The following is a 20,698-nucleotide window of genomic DNA, read 5'->3' as shown; positions in this document are numbered from 1 at the left end:
TTTTCCCTCCCTCTCTCTCCCTCGTTCCCTCTCTCCCTCCCTCCTTTCCTCACACCCCGCGCTGCCGCTCGACTCCCCCCGCCCCCCTCCCAGCGGCGCTCCCATTGGCCGCGCGCCGCCCACGTGGGCCTCGCGCAGGGCACGGGACGCGGGCGAGCGGCTTCGCTGCCAACGACACAGCGCTCGGGGCGGGGGCGACACCGCACCTCTTCTCTCCCGGTTCCGGCCCCATCCCGAAGGAGACGGGCACGGACACCCGCAGAGCGACGGGAAATAACGGGCTCGCAGCGTGCCACAGGCGGACGGGGCTGGGATGGGGAATAGGGCGCGAGTATTGCGCATGCGCGGGGGGGGTGGGGGGGGTGGTGTTTGCCGGGGGCAGCCGCGCATCCTCTTGGGCCGCGGCCGCTGGAACCTTCTGGAAATGGCGGCGGCGGCTCCAGAGGGTCACGGGGCGAGGTAGAGGACGAGAGTTTTTCCGGTCCTCGCCGCGGGACGGGAGCCGACCTACAGCCAMCAGCGCGCCCCGCCTCGCCCCATCCTGCCGCTGCCGCCCCCTCCCCGGGGAAGGGTTTTTCCGGCGGTGATGGCGCAGTGAGTTTTAACTGTCTGGTGCAGTGCGCGTGCGCGGCGGGCGTAACCCATCCTATTCCATCCTAGCCCATTCCATCTCATCGCCGGTCAATTGCGGGGCCGGAGGGACTAAAGGCACGCCGTTTTTGGGAGAAGCTCCCGGACGCAGGTGTGTGTGGCGCGGTGCCGGAAAGCCCGGGGTGGCCGTTCGCCTTCGGGAAAACCTGTGGGATACCGATCCCGCTGCGCCTGAGGGTCTGGTCAGTGCTGCATCACACCCYCCCCATCCCACGCGCCGCTCCATCCCGTCGGGAGCAGACAAGGAGCTGCAGGGCAAGACAACTTGGAGGTTCCAAACTAGTTTTTTGGGAATGTCCTGCTTGCACAGATGAGCCAGACGTCATACACAGACATCGGAAGGGTTACAGAAGCTGACTATTTAGTCCTAGTTGCAGCCTTGGAAAAATGTCATTCATCTGCACTCYTGAAAGGTTTTGCATCTGCTTGTARAAATAGTATTATGTGGCGGAACTTAAGGAACTTCTCTGGTGCTTCACTCGCGGGTTCTCGAGTAATGCTCTCCAGATTGCTTCTGAGAGATGCTGAAGGGCTGCCAGGGGTAGTATTTTGACAAAGCAACTAAACAAAGCCCTTTAACGTAGTCTTAATTGCCGTGGTCACTCTGCTACTGGATTATTTTCACCCGTTGCTGGGTAGAAATTCCTTAATATTTCCTATTCATCAGAAAAGTGATTTTTTTTTTCAGAATTAAAAGATTACTTTGATTGAGACCACCTATTGTGTGGCCTTGCTGTATATTCTGGTCCCCACCCATGATGCACCAGCATGGGTAGAGGATGGCATCACAAATCTCTCATATTCCCATGCTGCACAGCTTACTGTTTAGACATACTTCTCTCATTTGCYTTCACAATCTTTCTGTACAAATATTGGTCATTTTTGATCATTTGTGTTCTAAAGCAAYTRCCTTCACTTTCATTTGATTCTTTTAGTGTACAATGAGTACTGTCCAGTGGCCAGGAACAACTCTGCTGGCATCAGTGACCATGTAACAAAGGGAGTTGCCGTTTTTTTGTGTTAGGTTGATGGCAGAGCCTATCACCAGAAGCAYTGAAGAGCAGACAGCCTCTGGAATGTCAGAATAAGTGGAGTAGGAGCAGCTTCCAAAGGCAGAATAATTTTTCTTCTCATGATATTACACTGGAATTCACACTGTAAACGTGACAGTTAGAGGAGTGGCCTGCACTGCGCTACTGCATTTTGATCCTTGTGCATGAGTATCGTGCAGTTTCAGGAGTTTGGTGTGTGTTGGGAGGTGTTCACGACCAGCAGCTGAGATAAAAGGGAAGGAGTCTCATGAGCAACATTTGCAGCAGCAGATGTTAACATCTGATAATAGTATCTATCAGTAACTGGAAAAAATACAGTTCCTTAAGCCTTTTGTAAGAATTACTGTTTGGACTAMAGAAAAGCATCAGTCAGTTGACTGCTAATTGCTACCCTTACATTCATTTCTTCCCCTTGTTTCCAGCAGCCCCTCCCTTTTACATCCAGCACAGCTGCAAGATGCTTTTGTAGCTGCACTGTGTTGGTGTACATTGTACTTCCCTTGATCTGCCCTCACCAGTGGAACATCTGTTACCAGCSCTGTCAACTACTGGTGAACTACTAGAAACTATACTGGTCTTAAGACAAACAGGTCCARCATCTGCACTGTGTTATTGCTGAATTCATTCTAGTAACTGAAGGACTGAAAATTTCAGACCACAGTACAAAAATCTAATTTGAGAACTGGAAGGATGTCACAAAGGTGGAAGCACATGCACCAGTCTCTAGGAGACAACTGGTAGGTCAGCCCGTGGGGCCAGCAAACATCCTGCACAGGTGGAATGGGATTTCACTGCTTCTTCTTATTTGATGACAGAACACTGTTCCAGGTAACATTTTTCTAGCAGTGTGTGGTGGTCATGGAAATCCCTTCTGTTATCCAACATGAACCACATCATTGGGTATCTAGAATTTCCTATTACTCCACACTTCCTTCTGTCTTCACCAAAGGAAAGAACCATTACCTCCCACTCTCACAGTCCAGTGGATTCTTTGAGTGTCTTCTGCTTGTGTCCTAAATCRCATTTCCTTCCTCAAGACTGTCTTTTTTAAAATCTTCTCAATATAGTCGTCCTTTTTTTTTTCTTCCTCAATTACTTTTACTTCTTTTCCCACCACTTTTAGGGAATGTAGTGAGTTCTTTAATTTTTCCCTCATTCAAGGAAAGGCAAACAAGACCACTGAAAACACAGAAACTGTTCTGTTGATGCTGCAATACCATTTTCAGGAATGTGTTGACTGTTGCTGTAGTTGATTCATTTTTTAACTCACCACCCACTACTCTTACAAACCCCGATTATTAACTGGTAGATTGAAACTTAAGAATTTCAAGTAAGTATTGACAGGTTAGTGCAGTATACTGCCTAGAATCAATACTACTGAGGATAAGGAAAATTATGTCCTGTTAATATTTGTTACCTAAAATGTTCTGCTAGTAGTAAAATATACTTTATTACTATAAGTAAAAGCAAACGTGAACTATTATCTGCAGCTGTTCAAAAACAGAAAAGAGAACTTGGATATAGCAATTCTAGCACTATTCTGTAACTCTTTCGTAATGATCACCTTGTTAATTCTTATCACAATCCTGCACAAGTTACCACTGTGAAAATAATTTATTGTATATAGTAAACATCTGTWACAAATAATGCAGAATATGTAGTTCTAATATAAATGTCTGAAATGCTCAAATTTCAACAAAACCTGAAATAACACAAGATGTGATTTTYTTTTTAACCATTTCTCTTAAAAATTTGGACACTCATTGCATTGAGGAGAAAGCAGGACCATAAAGCCTCATGTAATTGATGAAGGAAGTGGRTAAGAGGAGAGAGAAGAGTAATGGTTATTTTCTTATTTCTCTTCAATTTTTTCCACAGTCCTTAGCTGCCTTACAATACTTGAAGAGTGATCTATCGGACTCGTGCCATGCAATAAAGATAATATAAATTATCCTATTCTAGTCAAGTRATTGGCAGTCTTTTACATGTTCCATCAGAATGACTGGCAGCTTGTCTGTGGAACATCACTAACAATCTCCAGTGAATGGCAAACTGTTGAGGTCTATGTTCTGCTCATGAGACAGACATCAAAATTGTCATGTGCAGATGCAATAAATTGGTAATGAAAAGTGGGATAAGACCACAAATTCTGTCTGGCTTTATGAATGTATGGAGTCTGGYATTCTAGAGCTTTGTTTTTATGTATTTGGGAGTTGCAAGCATGGCAGGTTCAAAACTATTGTTTCCCTTCAGCATAATTATGCAATACCGTGGGATTTCATACATACAAAACCACGAATAACTGTAGCACAGCATAGTTCCACAGGTTAGGATAAGATATGGCTGTATGAGGTTGAATACAGTTTTCTTGTCTTAATTGAACAAACAGTTTAGTCAGACTGGGGTACTAAAATGAGTCTGTCTTTACATCAAGATGTAATATGCCATTTGCCTTATTTCATGTCTCTAGGGAAGTGCCAGACAGTGCCAGATGCCAGGCCTGTTACAAGGCCTGTGGCTATTACAAACATGGAATGACCTTTCAGAAGAGCATTCAGGAACTTGAAATGACAGATAAGATTTCAATCCATGTACTATTTTCTCCTACTACTTCTACATGACATTTTTTTTTCATGCTTGTTTGGAAACTGCTTCACTTACAAGTTATATATATATATATATATATTCATTGAATTTACTTTTCCATTTGTATGCAATTATATTATAAACAGTAATATAGAAGAGATAGCAAGTTTTTCATACAAATGATTTAGGGATATTGTACTGTTAGTACAAGAAGTACTAATAGTAATACTGCTTTTTTAACAGTGTGTGAAGAAACTTCACAGCGCCTATTGAAATAAAAGTGGTGCATGAACAGACTATATGAGATAGCCATCATGCAGGTAATCTGTAAAAACAAAATTTAACTTGGGGGAGAACAGACTAGGATTAATCAGATTATCAAAACAAACATAATATCGAATAAAATTAGAAATGACACAATTAAACTCTATCCATCTCGTCAATTGTAACAAGAATGTAAGTTCCATGGCAGATTTTAGAAGAGACAGATACAATATTGTCTCTCACAATGTGATGTGCCTGTATTTTATAGTTTACATGGAAATGTATGTCTGTATAGCTAAAGCATTTGCCCAGTTTTATAAGCATAGGTATTAAGTGTCAATAGGCCATAAATTTTGAAAAAATTATCTTCAACTTTTTTTATATTGAAAGAAATTCCTCAATTTCACAATAGTGAAATAGTTCTTGAAAATAGCTGGTACACAGTAGTAAAGTCAAAGAATGTCACTGATCCAGTRTCAGATATTACTACCCTTAGGCACACATTGAACTATTCCAGTATATTCTGTCTTCCCCCAACTCCATACCTTGTCTGTACTAAATAAACTTGCACAGGAAGTTGGGTTTTGTTGCTATTCATTCTTTAGGAGTAAAGTACTACTGCTGCTTGGAGYTTGACATTTTTCCTGATTACTGAATGATAATAAGAATTAAGCAATAATAAGTACCACTTCTTACTGAACCTATGAGATTTTTTACACAACACTGCTCAGATAACCTTTCCTGTTTGTGTGTGTTTGTTTATAAATTGTAAATAAAAGTAACACAAYGAAGTTTTGTCAGCTAATCTCCTTTCAGTTTGGTTCCTTGTGCATTTGCCAGATGTGTAACTTAGTTTTATTGCTTGTACAAAGAACTTCAAAAAAGCTGAAAGAATTTTCAATGACAGATAAATAGATGCAACGTTTCACCTGTCGTTGACTGTTAGGCGCACTCTTTCAGTGAGTCATTTTACAGTCTACAGAACCACTTTGCTTACAGTGTGAAAATTATGATTAAACTGTGCTGTAATTAAAACCATATTAAGTTAAATAGTCTAATTACTGAGGTTTTTTTAAACCAAAACATTAGAATAATTTTACTGAGATTGAAGATACTTTATTCTTTTCAGATAGTTCATCTTATATTACAAAAATCGTTAGAGGTCATCTCGAACTCCAAAACCTGGTCCTTTGGGTGGTTCAGTCAGAGAAGTAAGACCACCAGCTGGCTCACAAGAAAAGCGTCCACTCCTGAAAAATGAAAGCAGTTTTATTTATTGCTGGTATTGATAAAAACTCAGATTCTGTTCMATCGTTGGATAGAAGACAGTCACAAATCTTGACTTAAGGGTGAGGCTACTATTTTCTTTGCTCTTGCCACTCAACCATCAAAAAATGTGTGATGTTAAAGTGAAAGGATTCCAAATTCAAGTAGTGGCAAATAATTTTGTAACTGAAATGCAAGCTAGGACCACTTGTTTTCTCTTACATTAGTTTATAGGCTGGCCAGGCAGCATCAAATTTTATCAATCATAGCTTTGTTACATACGCTTCCCTGTGCTTTTTTGAAACKATAACGGTTTTAAGATTATTTTTCTTGTATTCAAAACATCTTTATAGGATCAATAGAAGTAAGTAACACCCAAGTCAAATTAATTTCCCCATTGACATAGGTAGGCTAACAAAGGACAGTAGGAGATAACAGATAACAGTCATGACACTCTCACAAACGTACARTCTTTTTCATCAGAAATCAGAAAAAACAACCCAACCAGCCAGCCAACCAACAGGCATTTGTTGGTTTAAAATGATCTAGACAAAAATTCTAACAGGTGACACCATTCACCTATTAAGTACTAAGACAGATCAGAATTCATTTCATGCTCCTCTGGTCATCAGGAACATGCAAATTCTCAGTTCTTTGCAACTTGTTTGAGCTTTGAATGTATGCACTTCTATTCAGTAAATTTAATTAATACTTTTTAGATGTACACTGTGAACTCAAAGCAATGAAAAAGTTAGTTTCTCAGAAGGATCATCCTTCATGTAGGTGACCAATATAAAAAATACAATATATAAATACAGGATATTATATATTATAGCTTATTATAAATAYAGCATACCTTGGGCCTGGTTTGGGAACTTTGCCAGCCTTTAGCTCATCAATTATGTCTTCAATATCTTTGGGTGTCAAATCTTCCTGTAAAAAAAAAAATCATTGACRAACCTGAAAAAGTCCTTAGTTATGCTGTTTACAGCACTTCAAATTYATCAGATCAGTGACTCTGCAGTGTGTCTCTTGCACAGGTAATTTTGATCCTATCCATTAACAAACACACTGGCCTAAAGAACGAGAAAAACTGAAAAGTCTACTGTCGTTTTAACGCTGAGATTTTTGTTTCATGTGTAGTTGCAGAAATTATGTTCAAACAAACAGTGCTGATGCGGGCCATGTACAAGGGTTTGTGTTTTCAACTTCCTGGTATTAGGGAGTTGGATCTTTGCCTACCCACACACTATGACACACACTGCAGAATGGTGTTGGCTGCAGCAAAAAGATTTTGGGTACAGTTCAAGACAACATTTCTTGAACTACTTCTGCTACTACTTCTTCTAATACTACTTCTACAACACTTCTACTACTAGTCCGTACTTTCCAACAGACTACTTTAAAGTGCTTTCAAAAGCTCCTCAAATACCTATTTAAAAATACCAGATTTATGGAAAGACCACAATCACAAAAATCCATCACTCCTCTTGTATGATCAAGACAGTAACTGAAATGAAAAATACTCTGATGCACCTCATACAGACAATACAAATTAGATGTGTTCTAGGAAGAGGCCAAGAAACTAAAAGATGTTGTAGGTAATAAGTTGTCCCTGCCAATACAAATCAGAAAACCTGACCACAACTTGAGAATCTGGAACAACTGGAAAATACAGGTAAGCCAGCAAAAAAGCTTAATCTTTTCAAAGGGAGTGTAGTACTTACATAGTAATTGTCATTTATTTGTACCATTGGTGCGTTTACACAAGCACCTAAACATTCCACTTCTATCAGCGTGAAGAGCTTATCAGGTGTCGTTTCTCCAACTTTAATACCTAAACCAATAAATTAATTACACTCAGCAATGGTTACGAACAAGAGTAATAAAAGCATTAATCTAAGTACTCCATGGACAATGCATTACTTACATTTTGGCCTTGAAAACATCTGCAAAGTTAAACCCCCTTAAATGAGTCCAAAATGTTTCCATTAAACAATTTTCTAATAAACCATAAAGTCAATTTTCAGATTTTTGAGATCTTGTTTACAGGTATGATTCACTGAAAAATAATTATGAAATTACAATTCTACAAAACACAACAGATCTACTCAAGAACATTTTTAGTAATATAATGGAAAAATAAGGAAACAGTTTTTATATGCTGATAGGAAATGGATTAGTACAGAATGTTGAATATTCAGCTTTTATATGCTGGTAGGAAATGCATTAATATAGAATATTGAATATTCCCAAACTAAACAAGATCCATACACTGTTAGCTACAAATTMATAAACAACTTCCAAGTTTATACACAAAGGATGGTTTATTGAACTGTACACATACTAGGCATGTTACTGTTCTACGCTAGAGATACACTTTCCCCAGAGATAAGTCAGTCCAAATAACATGTCAAGAGTCTGATCTCTACAAAATACTCCATGGAAAGAAAAATGCTGAAAAGCAGTTTTCCTCCATTTGTTAGTARGAAGGGGTGGGAAATAATAAAAGTTGTAAGGTCTGTCTCAGTAAAAACTACAGAATCATTTTGCTGCTTTGATTTCTGAAGCTGAGAGTTTCAGTTGARATTAACTATCTTTGTAGTAACCAGACATTCCATCTAAATATGTGTTTTTCAGGCAACAGAGTATATGAAATGCCAGATAATACACAGCTGTTCTGCTGGTCTTATCACTGGTTCTCAGAAAAACTTAACAGCTTTTCCTATAAGGGGAAGAGTTATTAGTCGATCTTACCCTCTCTTCTCCCCATAACCACCCAAAAAGAAAAACTCCAACCCACACACAAAAGSCATGAGTACTTCTTACATCCCATATGATGTACCCTTCTCAACTGACCTTCTCCAAGGACATTTTATAAATTATRTTAATATCATGTTATCATCCAGAGGGTCCTTGGCAGGTTAAAGAGGTGGGCCCATGTGAACCTTAGGAAGTTGAACAAGTCCAGTTTTTTCTTCCGCCATATGAAGAATTTTACTTCAGTACCATTAAACAAAGGTAAAAAAAAAGTGTATTACAAATTTGTATCATACCAAGTTTCTTCTTAATGGCTTCTAAAATGCTGTCAGAGTCTCGCAGCATGCATGGTGTGGTGGTGCAGACCTGAATGTGGTATTTTCCAACAGGTTTGCGATTGTACATGGTGTAGAAMGTTGCTACTTCATAGACTCTCATGGGAGGCATTTCTAAAACTTCAGCAACCTGTGACAAGGGGAAAACATGCTATATTGAATTCTCAGAAGGCAGCAGTAAAGGCATTTAGCAGACCATTTCAGTCCTGTTTGCAGTAACAGATAAGTAAGAGGGTGGGGATGGGTATCAAAGCACAAACACGTTTTAAGTGCCAAGATTGGACACCTGAGTTTCTGAATGGTGCCACCCTGCACGACAAACTCCACTAAGATATRGATTAGCACAGTGAGGAACTCAAGTCAGCTCCCCTCCAGGATCTATTGTCAGAAAGGGGATGTGAGGAGTCAGCTGGGCTTGGGTTTTCATTGTCAGTTCCAGCTCACATGGCACTTGTGCTGTGTGAATAAACAAACCTTTATGAGCCTGCCCACACTAATCCACAGAAGCCTTTTGGTAAGGAATACTTTTAAGCTGGTACTATGCTCACCTAATTCATACAGAGCAGGTCCCCCTCAGGTTCTGTGACACAGCAGGGCTACATCTGCAGATTCCTGTCACAGCTAGTAAGTAGAGAGTGAAGCATGATCTCCATGGAGTTCTGGTGCAAGTATCCCTGACCTCATTAACYGGGAACCCTGGCAAACTGTTCAAGTTGAGAACTGGCTCTGGTTTCAATAGTGTAACTGTTTTATGTTCCAGTTTCTATACCAGGCAAGTATCAAATCATGGAAAAWATCTGTTCACTTAAAAGCCTTAAGATCATTTTAAGCACAGTATCAACCTAAARCTTAAATAAGCAAAAATACACTGACAGTATTAATGACAATTTGAGGCTTTATGTTATGCTGTATAAACTGCAGCAGATGTAAGTTGCCTTTCTTTAAATGCCCATTTAACTCCTTCAGTAATTTCTCTATGGCTCACAATCCTCACCTTACTGAATTTAAAACTTTACATTTTAAAATTGATGCTAGGCCAGATTGTAACACCAAGTACAACAGATTTATTYATATTAATATTAACAAGAATTTTTTTATTTCTTGGTATTTGGTTACTGTCATGCAGTCTCTCACTTTGGAGCAGTGTTTGCCTGCTWATTTTGAAACAATTTTAATAATTAACCTGACAAGTCTTCTGGGCACTTGCTGTGAGGTGTTACCCAACACTCCTGACATCTATTACACAAACACTGCTCTGCAGAATCTCTGGAGGCCTAGAGATTAAGTGTAATCCAGCCAATGTGTGACGTGCCATTAATCTGGAAGAAAGAAAAGTCCACTGACGTTACTTTTTTTTTCTTTCCCCAAATTCAGCAGTGAATCAAGGTTCTGTTCCTAATTCTAGGATCATTCTGGGAGAAGAGCCTATCTGAATAGTTTTTATTTAATTTATTTTGTTCTGTCTTTAGTTTCTAGCAATGGGATAATATTATGTAAACAGGGCCCTCAGTTTTCTGCATTAGTCTTCCTTTTTATTTTTAAAAATGTAGTCACACAGGGAATTCTCACAATTCTGTGCCATTGTAAATTCCCACATTAGTAAACTTTGATTAATTAATGTTAATATTCTAGTAAGATATTGAAAGAAATCAGCAAAATTATGCTTGAAAGATAATTAAGCACTAAATACCTTGTTCATAGCTGATATGGGCAGCCATCCGTGCTGCCTTTGGGCCAAATCCAGTACTGCCATGACAGCTGCAGACTTGTGTCCCTCTGGGTAGTTGTTTAGGATCGCTTCTATTCGCTTTTTAAAGGGCAAGAAGGAAAACACATCACTACTGATCTAAAGACAAAGTCTTTGTATTGAACTTTTTTTTTGTCTGCATACCTTTAGGTTTTCAGGTGTGAACTCAAATGGAGTATCTGGATTGTTTTCAGGACTATCTCTGTGCTTCAGGAAAAGAAAAAGAAAAACATGTAAAAATGGGTTGTTAGGAAATTATTCAGGCCATATTTAATGTTGTAAAATACCTTCTCATTAGACAGTTACAGTTSAGTTGCTTGAATAAAAATTATATATTCCAGTTAAAAAATGTCATAGGACTACAGGGATTAAATATATTTGGGAAAGGTATCAAAAATACTKATACTTATTTCATCACTCTTAAAAATCATTACCAATTTCTCTTCCTATTAAAAATTCTTTATTGAGAAATACATTAAATTGAGAAAATGTATGGTGTTGTTATCAAAATACGTAGTTTTATCACTGTTAATATAGTTTAACAATTATGTGCAAATTYGCAATAAGTAGAGTAAGAACACTCTGGTTAATACCTTAATAAACAAGAGACTAAAACAACACCCCATTTTTCCCTTTACCATGAAATACTAATTTAAAAGAACTTCAAAATTCATCAAGAAACTTGGTACAGAATTAAAACATTTGCACATTCAAATACATTAATTCATTTTAGCATGTCATTTTAATCTTTAATGGATTTCAACATTTGCATTTATTTTACAATCACGAATCAAAATGGAAGAAACAGAATTTTGAATCAGTATTTCCAAAAAAAGGTATCTATCAAGGTATTTCTAAAGTGGTCTTCTAGGGAGACATCCAATCTAAATTAATTCTTCTATTTTCAGAAAATACAAATATGGGAGTCTTGAAGAAAGTAACATTTTCCTATACTACAATCTTAGTTCTGATGAAAATCCTTTTCCACCAGAAAATGTTCCTGTGCAGAATTTTTAGTTGTCTCTAAGCAGCTCGTTATGGTTTCCTTTTAATACGTAAAGCTAAGTTTAATTCCAAACTTTATGCAGTTTTCAAACTGAGAAAGTTTCAAATTAAATGGAAAGTTTGTGGGAAAATGCTATACTTGAGGCTTGATATTAAAAGTAATCCACAGTAAGCTAATGAAAAAAGATTTAAAAGTGTATTTTGAACAAAGAAATCCCCTCCACTGACTTCCACTTTAATCATTTCCTCCAGTAACTGCAGGTGATTTTGCAGTTGCCACACTACACTCTTCTTACTAAGCAGCAAAGGATTTAATGAGAAGCCTTAACATTGCAAGACACTTGCAYACTGAAGTGAGTATATATCATCAGTGCACGACTTAGAACATGTGTGGTCCATAGCTATTCTTGGATTTAGTAATTTTAATATGGAAATATTGCAGGGGCAAATACTTCAATTACATCTGTTGATCTGTCCAGGGATTACCTTTGCTTATTCCACCTACATCCCAAAGCAAACAATATGTCTGTCACCATCAACCTGAAAGTGGGCCCTCATCACACATAAAACTACAGTCAATAAATATTTCTCCACCAAAGATGACTTTCCTTTCCTATAAGAACAGGAATTACAGAAAGATAACTGATTCCCTTTAACACGCTAATATTTTATTAAACATCAATTTCTTGCTTATTGTGTGGTTTAGAAAGTAACATAAAAGAGCTTTTATGAACATTATTCCCATTATTTCAGACTGACCATTCCAGATACAGGATTTGACGACTCACGTGTAGTGCAGGTGAGGGTTTTCTACCAATTTTAATAGAAACTCTCCAAAAGAGGCTGATGGAGGAAAAACTGATTGGAAATACTGTATAACTTTTATTATTTTTTTTCCTTTACAGACCTTTCCATGTTTTAGCTGCACAGATCATATCCATAAGTCACAGTATTTCCATAACTGAGCTTTYCTTTCTCCAGTCTGCAAGCCTATTTTGCTATTATTTTGACTTCTGTAACTATTTGACAGTTAACAATTGTACTTCATCTCAATTTCTTTTGCAAATAAATGTACTTGATTCATTAAAATCTCCCTCTTTGTCTAATGTATCATCTCTAAACTGATATCCTTAAATGTCCTACATGTGAATAGAARTAATAAAGACTTTATAATGGGAAGCTACATATGCAGCTGTAGTGAGGTTTCATGATATATTATAAAGGCTATAGCACAGGTGAGCACTAAATAAAATCATGCCACTTTTATGTTTTCCATTTTCCTGAAAGGGCTTAATCTAATTCTGTACCATGGAGAATCTGATAGTTTTCATCAGAGCTTACACAGTTCTAGGACTCCTGAGCAGTTAGTAATTTATCACATGTTCCCTAGCATTACATTTGTCTGACAATGTGCCATTTATCTGAAACTTGCATGCACTGACATGCTCCTAAATGACACAGGTGCATTTTCACATATTTAGGATACAAATTCWGGAGAGCAAGATCAGAAATTAGGACACATTATTGCAAAGAGTAGTACTATGTTAAATCACACACTGGTTGAATTTGGGAGTGACTGCTGGAAGTCATCTGGGTCAAACTACCCTGCTCAAGCAGGGACATCCAGAAATGCTTGCCCAGGACTGAGTCCAGATGGCTTCTTCTGAATATATCCAATAATGGAGACTTCAAAACCTCTTTGGGCAACCTGTGCCAGTGCTCTGTCACCCTCACAGTGAAAAAGTGTTTCCTGATGTTTCCTGAGGCCATTGCCTCTGGTCCTGTCACTGGATACCACTGAAATGTGCCAGGTACTGTYCTCTTTGCACTCTCCCTTCAGGTATTTGTACACATTGATAAGATYCTTCCCCAAGCCTTCTCTAGAAGTCCCATTCTTTTTTTGTATGCTCATGAGAAGAAACCACTATACTAAGGCTTCTTCCATACACAAAGTACAAACAATTAAAGTCTTTACCAACTACAGTAAATTGTTCAAAAGGAAGATCAAATGCTATCCATGCATTTTTYCAAGTCTCTTCTCATGACCCCCAATTTCCCCAAGTCTTACATTAAGTTTTCATTCCATTCATATGTTGACTATATCACATCTCTATTGCAGAATAGAGCCTATTTAAGTAGGAACATCTTTACAGCAAAGGCTACCCAAGTGACAGATGCCAGTGCACTACATGGAAGGCCCTAAGGCTGCTGAATGGTCACCTCACATTATTYTTGCTACACCAACCTGGCAGAGAAAATTTATTAAAGAGAACTGAAGACTTAMAACAGAATAATTAGAATAATTTAGTTTCCATGTATACTGCAAAAAAAGTTGGCCTGAAATTTGACCTGTGCCCTATAGTAAACACCAACCTAAAGCACTGTAAACCAAAAGGAGAGAATTGTGTGGTCTGCAGGGGAGATGTTTAGGGTAACAACTTSTTCAGAATTCAGATCAAATCAGCACTGAAAAAAAATTATTATTCTTCCTCTAAAGGGAAAGTACCCTACATTCACTACTCCAACAGAATTCAAGATACASACCCCTTTTAGTTTAAGAATGGTGGAAGTGCTCTCAGACCCAGTTRTTTCACTGACCATCTTCAGAAGTAACTAAAACTTGAATATGGCAATTCTTYAACCTTCTGTGCTGAATGCCCAGTGCAGCCCTATGACAAAGCCCACATTACGGCTAAGGACACTTACATTGATGTGCTAAGAAAACTCAGTCCATGTATTGAAAACAACAAAGAGCTAAGTTTTAGTTGTTAAGAAGGTAAGGTAAAAATCAAGTATAGAGAATGCAGATTTCAATGAAGATAGTTAATCATAGWAAATGTTTCTGGAATCAGGCCTTCCCTAGTCTTCAGAAATTACAGATTTGGAGCATCCCTCTTACATTCTTACAGGCAAACAATCTACCTCATTTTGTACCTGATATTCTCTCAGTGAAAGTGTGATGTAGATGCCTGTGATGGCACCTGGTTGAGTTTAGTGGTTGAGAGATGATAGGCTCTTTCTGAGTGCCTCAGAACACAAAGACATTTCAGTAGAAATTCTCTTATTTCTGTGTTTCTGCTAACATGTAACATGTTCGCAAAGAGCAGTATAGGCAAATCAAAAACGCCTCTTAATACTAGATTTTATGACAACTAGATTSCTTGCTGGCCTGCTATTACAAAACAAATACACAACATCCATTTCCSTTCCTCACACACAGATTTTATACATGGAAAGTGCAAGAAGAAAGAGCAGTAAGCTTTGTAAAATAAACCCAAGACGTATGTGTGTAAACTGACATAGAACAAAGACCACCATGACAGGATTGAGTTACTCCCAGGTAAGTCCATTATTCTTCCACAAGCAGTTTTAAAACAAACTTTTGACACTTCTTTTGCTTGTAACATTTTTAAAAAGAAAAAAAACCAAAAAACCAAAACCACCACCCAAAAAACTTTTAGTTTCTTTTTCCTCTAGAGAAATCCAGGGGAGCCTCATTTTCTGACTGTATATAAACACATGATGTTGATTAAAATAATGCCTTCGTCTCAAATCAGCAGGCCAAGTTTGCCATGAAATATGCCATTTTAAGTAACATCTGAAATTGAGTTAGAGCAAACAATTACATACACATACAGTGACATCCAACTGTCTTCTTCCCATTACCTTTTACTTCAGAGAAAAACASATACTATCCTATYAAAAAACAATGAGGGAAAAAAACWAATAAGGAAACAACCCCCCACAGAAMCAATTTCCTATGCTCCTCTAGTAAAAATTCTGCTGTGAAATAAYAGTAACTAATGATGCTATTAAATAAACAGCTGCAAAACATTCAGCTTTTCTACGTTCCTTTCTCTTTTATCAGACTCCTCCCTGCAGTAAGCAATTTAAACGATTACATAAATCTTGAAAAATACCTGTAGAATTTACAGAGTTATCTAACGTCATATGTCAGGCACCAATAGCCATTAGGGTGCCAAAGACACCTTTGGCCTATCTTCAACAACCTCCAATTACACTTTTTTTGGTTTCCTAAATTTCCAGACTACACCATTTCCTCTATTCTTTGAGTACCCACTCGCACCTTGTAAATCACCAATTCCTGTTCAGATTTCTGGAAAAGTATATGAAGCATATACTGTGATCCCATTAACTTCATTTTATGATTAAAGCTGTAGAGACAGCTGCAGAAAGGATAACAACGATGTGTCCAAAAATCCTGAGTACCTGTCTTCAACAGTGGTCCACTCTGYTGTAAAGGGCTGATTTTTAGAAAGTGTTGGGAAAATGCCAAGTTACTTAGCTGTTAAACTGCAGACCAGCTAAAGCTCTGAATGGACTAGAATGGGACAAAATATACCTCTCTTGAGATGCTTCAGGTTCTCTTCTGAGGTAGACAGACAACACAGCTACTTCATACACTTACATTCAAAGTTTTTTTAATTTTTGCAATACTACTACTGTTTATGCCTATCATGATAATGCCTAATGGCCTCAATTATGAGTTATTGTGCAACATATATATATATATATATATATAAAATATATATATAATATATATATAATATATATAATATATATTTATATATAATATATAATAATTATATATAATATATAAATATATATACATTATATAAATATATTATATATATATATATAATATAATTATATATATAATATATATATTGTTCAAACAGAACATGAACAAAAACTGTGCTTTTCAACTCCTGTAAAGACAGCTACGACCTGAGCCCATGGGTGATTTTGCAGCACATTTCAGAAATCAAGAAACTGCACCCACAAAAACTGTAACAAGCTTCAATTACACACTCAACTAAAATAAACAAAGAAAACAAGAACTGGTTTATAATGAAACAAAGTTTAAGCAAAGTCTCATCTGCAATCACACACAAATTACTGAGACTTTTTACTACATAAGGCAACAAAACACAAGGGCCAGAAATTAAAATAAAATCTTTTGATACTCCATTACAATTTTAGTGAAAGGTTCTACAAAAAAACACTCTTCTTTGAAAATGCCAGTGGGTTAATATAGCAAAGTTCTGCCCAYCAGAAGCTTTTAGGCAGATCTGAAAAAGCTCATTTTGAAAAAGCTCTTCTGACCCATCCCCCTCAAAGCAAATTACTTACCACAAATAAGGCTCCAGTAGCATTGCGTTCTGCTGTTCTATGCAAGTATCGGATCTGTTTTACCTACAAGCAAAATATAGTGCTAATAATTCACATACTGCTAGAGGCTGCTTTCAGAACAGTCTGATTTCCATTYTAACTGTAAACCATTAGCTCTACTGCCATTACTAATAATTTAAAAGAAGTCAAAAAGAGAATATTAAGGGCTCTCCTGTACTATTAGGAGAGTAAATCTCTTGACTCCCACATTGACCAATTCAAACAATGCAGAAATTAAAGGATTTAATTCTGCTACTGCCTAATTTAAGTGCCTTGAACACAAATTCTCATGCAACATTTCATGAGTAATTTCTCAATTTGTGACTATACATCCTAAATGCTTTAAAGTATGCCGAAACCACTATTACTACTGAAGTTCTTCTCCAGCAAGCATTTACATTTCACCTTTTATCGAACCAAACACTGAGAACTGGAGTAAGAGGATAAATGTAAACACGAACTTCAAGCATCAGCAGCACACAGACCCACATGCAAGTTCTGTTAAACTATTCTCTGCACTCTCAGACATGCCAGAACAAATCAAGATTTCTAGATTCTAGCCGGTATTTGTAGGACTTGATAATTTTACCACAAGCACTAGTTTTATTAAAAATTAATTTTATATTAAATTACGTTTCTTTTTATAGGGCAGTTATGAGATTTCTTGAAGTAGAATCACAGAACAGTATGGGTTGTAAGGGACCTTAGAGATGATCTCGTTCCAACCCCCTGCCATGGGCGGGGACACCTTGCACTAGAAGAGGCTGCTCAGAGTCCCATCCAASCTGGCCTTGAACACTGCCAGSGATGGGACMGGTCATATGACAGCAGAGGCTGCAGCCATCCCGACACTACACTGCAGATGCAACTGCCTGATCTGCTGCTTGAAACACTGAGCTCATCAGGCTGTCTTTGCAGGAGAGCCGGGATTAAGGATCCGTGATACTCACGCTTGGATTGCAGGCACCCACCTATCCCCGGGCCCCCGTTCCCTACGCCCCGCCGCGGCCTCCCCGCTCTCCCGCGGCCTCTCCGCTTCCCGGCCGGCGGGGGCAGGGACCCTTCCCTTACCGAGCGTGCGGCCGCGGCGCGCAGAGCAGCGCACAGGAGCATGGCGGCGGCGGCAGGAGCGGCGATCCCCGCTCCCGCTGCTCTTCCTTCTCCCGATCCCTCTCCTTGAGGCCTGGCGCTCGCCCTCCTCCGCGCAGCGCCAAGGAGACCCGCAGCGCGCATGCGCCGTGCCCCGCCGCCAGCGCGCCTGCCCGCTGTGGGAGCGGAGCTGTGCCGGCTGTTCCCGCCCGATCCCGGTCCTGTGAGGGTGCTCTCCTCAAGGRCTGCGTGGAGTTTTGGCCTTTCGTGACACGCACCAGCCTGGAGGAAACAAACTCCTTCGGAAACAAGGGGATGTAGTCAACAGCGCAGAATTACAGGAACCGGTGAAGAGTTTTTTTCAGCCCTGCGTTTTCCACCTTTCTACCCGCTTGTTTTTCGGGGTTTTAATGTTTGAGCTGTTTGCACCTGTCTTGTTCTCCTTGAGGAAARACAGTGAACACTGGTTGTCTTTTTGGCCTCTGATAAGCATTCTTACATGGCACCGTAATCCAGATGATAAGAGTACAAATGCTGGAACTAAAGATCATAGGATCACAGAATAGTTTGGGTTGGAAGGGAACTTAAACATCACCTGGTTCCAACCCCTGCCATGGACAGGGTCACCTTCCACTTGGAGCCYCATCCAGCCTGGCCTGGAACACTTCCAGGGATGGGGCACCCACAGAATACATCTACACCCACTCTGGTCTAGATGTAACAGGCTCTTCCTTAGATGGAACACACTGTTAGGAACATGGCTCAGAGAGCCATCCTTGTGCAGAGCCTTGATCATTCAGGKTTTGTGGTGAGRAGTGCMAATGTGCCTTTTTCACTGGAAAATAAAATCACATTTTTCAAATAACAGAAGGAAGACTCTTATTCCAATGAGTACTTGGCATTGCAGACTGGCAAAGCATCACCTGATGTTCCAATATCTCTTACCATATCCTCCTTCTCTCTGAAGAGGAATCTCCCCTGCACTCCTCACCCTCTCATCTGCCCAGGATTTCAGAGGGGCAGCCTTATGAATTTTGTTAATTTCACAGTGAAAATCTATCCATGTGTATTTCACTTCTACAAAAACTGATGATTTGCTAGCTGACATTGTGAGTAACAAGTATTTTTAGTAAATGCACAGTAGAACAAAAATTCAGCTTTCCTTAGTCTTTTACTTAATCCAAAACATCAACTTGTATTTTTACCTGCTTACTTATGTTGAAAGACCCTCTTTTATTTCATATAAATATTCAAAAAGGCAAGATTAACTACACTACAGCAAACTTAATTTCATTAAAAAGATTTCMTGATTATGTTACATATTTCTACTGATGAGACGATCCATCAGGGCACTTGTTGGGACTAAAGGCTGGGTTAGAGAGAGCCACAGTGGCCATGCCTATGTAGGTGCCTCTGGAGAGCTCCTGTAAAGAAACGTGTGTGTATGGTGGCACAAGTGCCATGGTACATCCTGACAGATCGCTCTAGAAAACCTAAAACATGAAGCAGTGCACATATTAGAACGTTCTGGGATATACTCTTTCAGATAATTGAACATATACATACAGGGATATGTACGTATGTGCACATATATATTTGGCAACTGTTATTTTAATTAATGTCCTTTTAACAGAATACTTTGCTTTTGCCCTGAGKATCAGGCAGGATGTACTAGCTCTGATTAGATTACTGCCTTGCCCTTAAYATTTGGCTCCCCTGTAGTCAGTGGTTGTCTTCCTGCTGCTTGTTCTTCGTTTCCTCAATGCTGAGAGATGCTATCAGCAATTGTAATTTAGGTGCCATTACCAGTATTTGATATTTTCATTTATTTGTTTTCACTAACTGTTTACTTGCTCATAAAACTCATTCCTCTTCTTGTATGCTTCCTTGAGGTGAATTCCTAAAGCATTWAAAAAACTGCCTGAAGAAGAGCAARTATAATGGTGCAGCAATGTTCAAGCACAGAYTACAAATTCTGTTGCTAAGCTAAATTTTTATATCCTGATGAGAATCTGCCCTAGGCATACAATCTAAGAATAGCAAAGGCCATATATGATTAGATTCAGGGACTGTTCCTRTGCAGATAAATTAATAAACATTCATTTTTAGACCATAAAATGTATAGTCACAGTAATTTAGTAATTATATGTTAGCCCAATATGTGTTTTTCAGTTGCACTTAATAAATGTGTTACTAGACAAGGAAAAAAATTGGAATAATTTTGTAATTTAAAATCAGTCTATTTGTGAGATGACAATACTGCAAAAACAGTGTGGCCTTGGATGGGAATCCAGAAAATGCAGTGATCTGCAGGGTGTCCCACTATTCCATGTGCCAAAGTGCCAAAGCACGACCTGGTGTGGCATTGTGAAAGATGTGCATACAGCTGCTCAAACCACCAATGATACCTAAAAGGTCTTTTATGCACCCCAGTGATCTCACACAACTCCTTTTCCAGTGTGACGCATCAATGACAGAAACTTCATTAAGGAAAAAAAATTCCCTGCATTTACTCTTTTGATGAGTGTCTGGAAATGCAGTAAATAATATAATTGTATGGGGAAGGTGTGCAAAGACAGGTGAGAAATGGACACACCACCTATTTCTGAAACTTTGCAYCCTGTCCCCAGGAGCCACACAAGCTCCAATTCCATAGGAAAGTAAGGAATATATAGGGAATTCTATTATTTTCTGCAAATGTAGGCTAGACAATYATTCTTGCAATCAAATAATTATTTSCTGTGTCATTT

At 38.7% G+C, this 20,698-nt stretch overlaps 1 protein-coding gene across 1 annotated transcript; it reads right to left on the bottom strand.

The window, feature by feature from the left end:
* Positions 1-5,647: 5,647 nt before the first annotated feature.
* NDUFV2 (NADH:ubiquinone oxidoreductase core subunit V2) lies at positions 5,648-18,107 on the bottom strand. Its single transcript, XM_057368906.1, has 8 exons — positions 17,931-18,107; positions 16,821-16,883; positions 10,806-10,868; positions 10,605-10,721; positions 8,876-9,044; positions 7,547-7,656; positions 6,676-6,752; positions 5,648-5,803 (listed from the first exon to the last, which is right to left on the bottom strand). Exons 1-8 carry the CDS (start codon positions 18,090-18,092, stop codon positions 5,710-5,712), a joined length of 855 nt encoding a protein of 284 aa, XP_057224889.1. The 5' UTR covers positions 18,093-18,107; the 3' UTR covers positions 5,648-5,709.
* Positions 18,108-20,698: the final 2,591 nt, after the last annotated feature.

Source organism: Malurus melanocephalus, unplaced genomic scaffold (genome assembly GCF_030028575.1).
Source record: "Malurus melanocephalus ecotype Western Australia unplaced genomic scaffold, MMel_1.1 scaffold_99, whole genome shotgun sequence".
Lineage (NCBI taxonomy): Eukaryota > Metazoa > Chordata > Aves > Passeriformes > Maluridae > Malurus > Malurus melanocephalus.
Note: the sequence above shows the minus strand (reverse complement) of the source record. Positions and strands in the feature narration are given on the sequence as shown.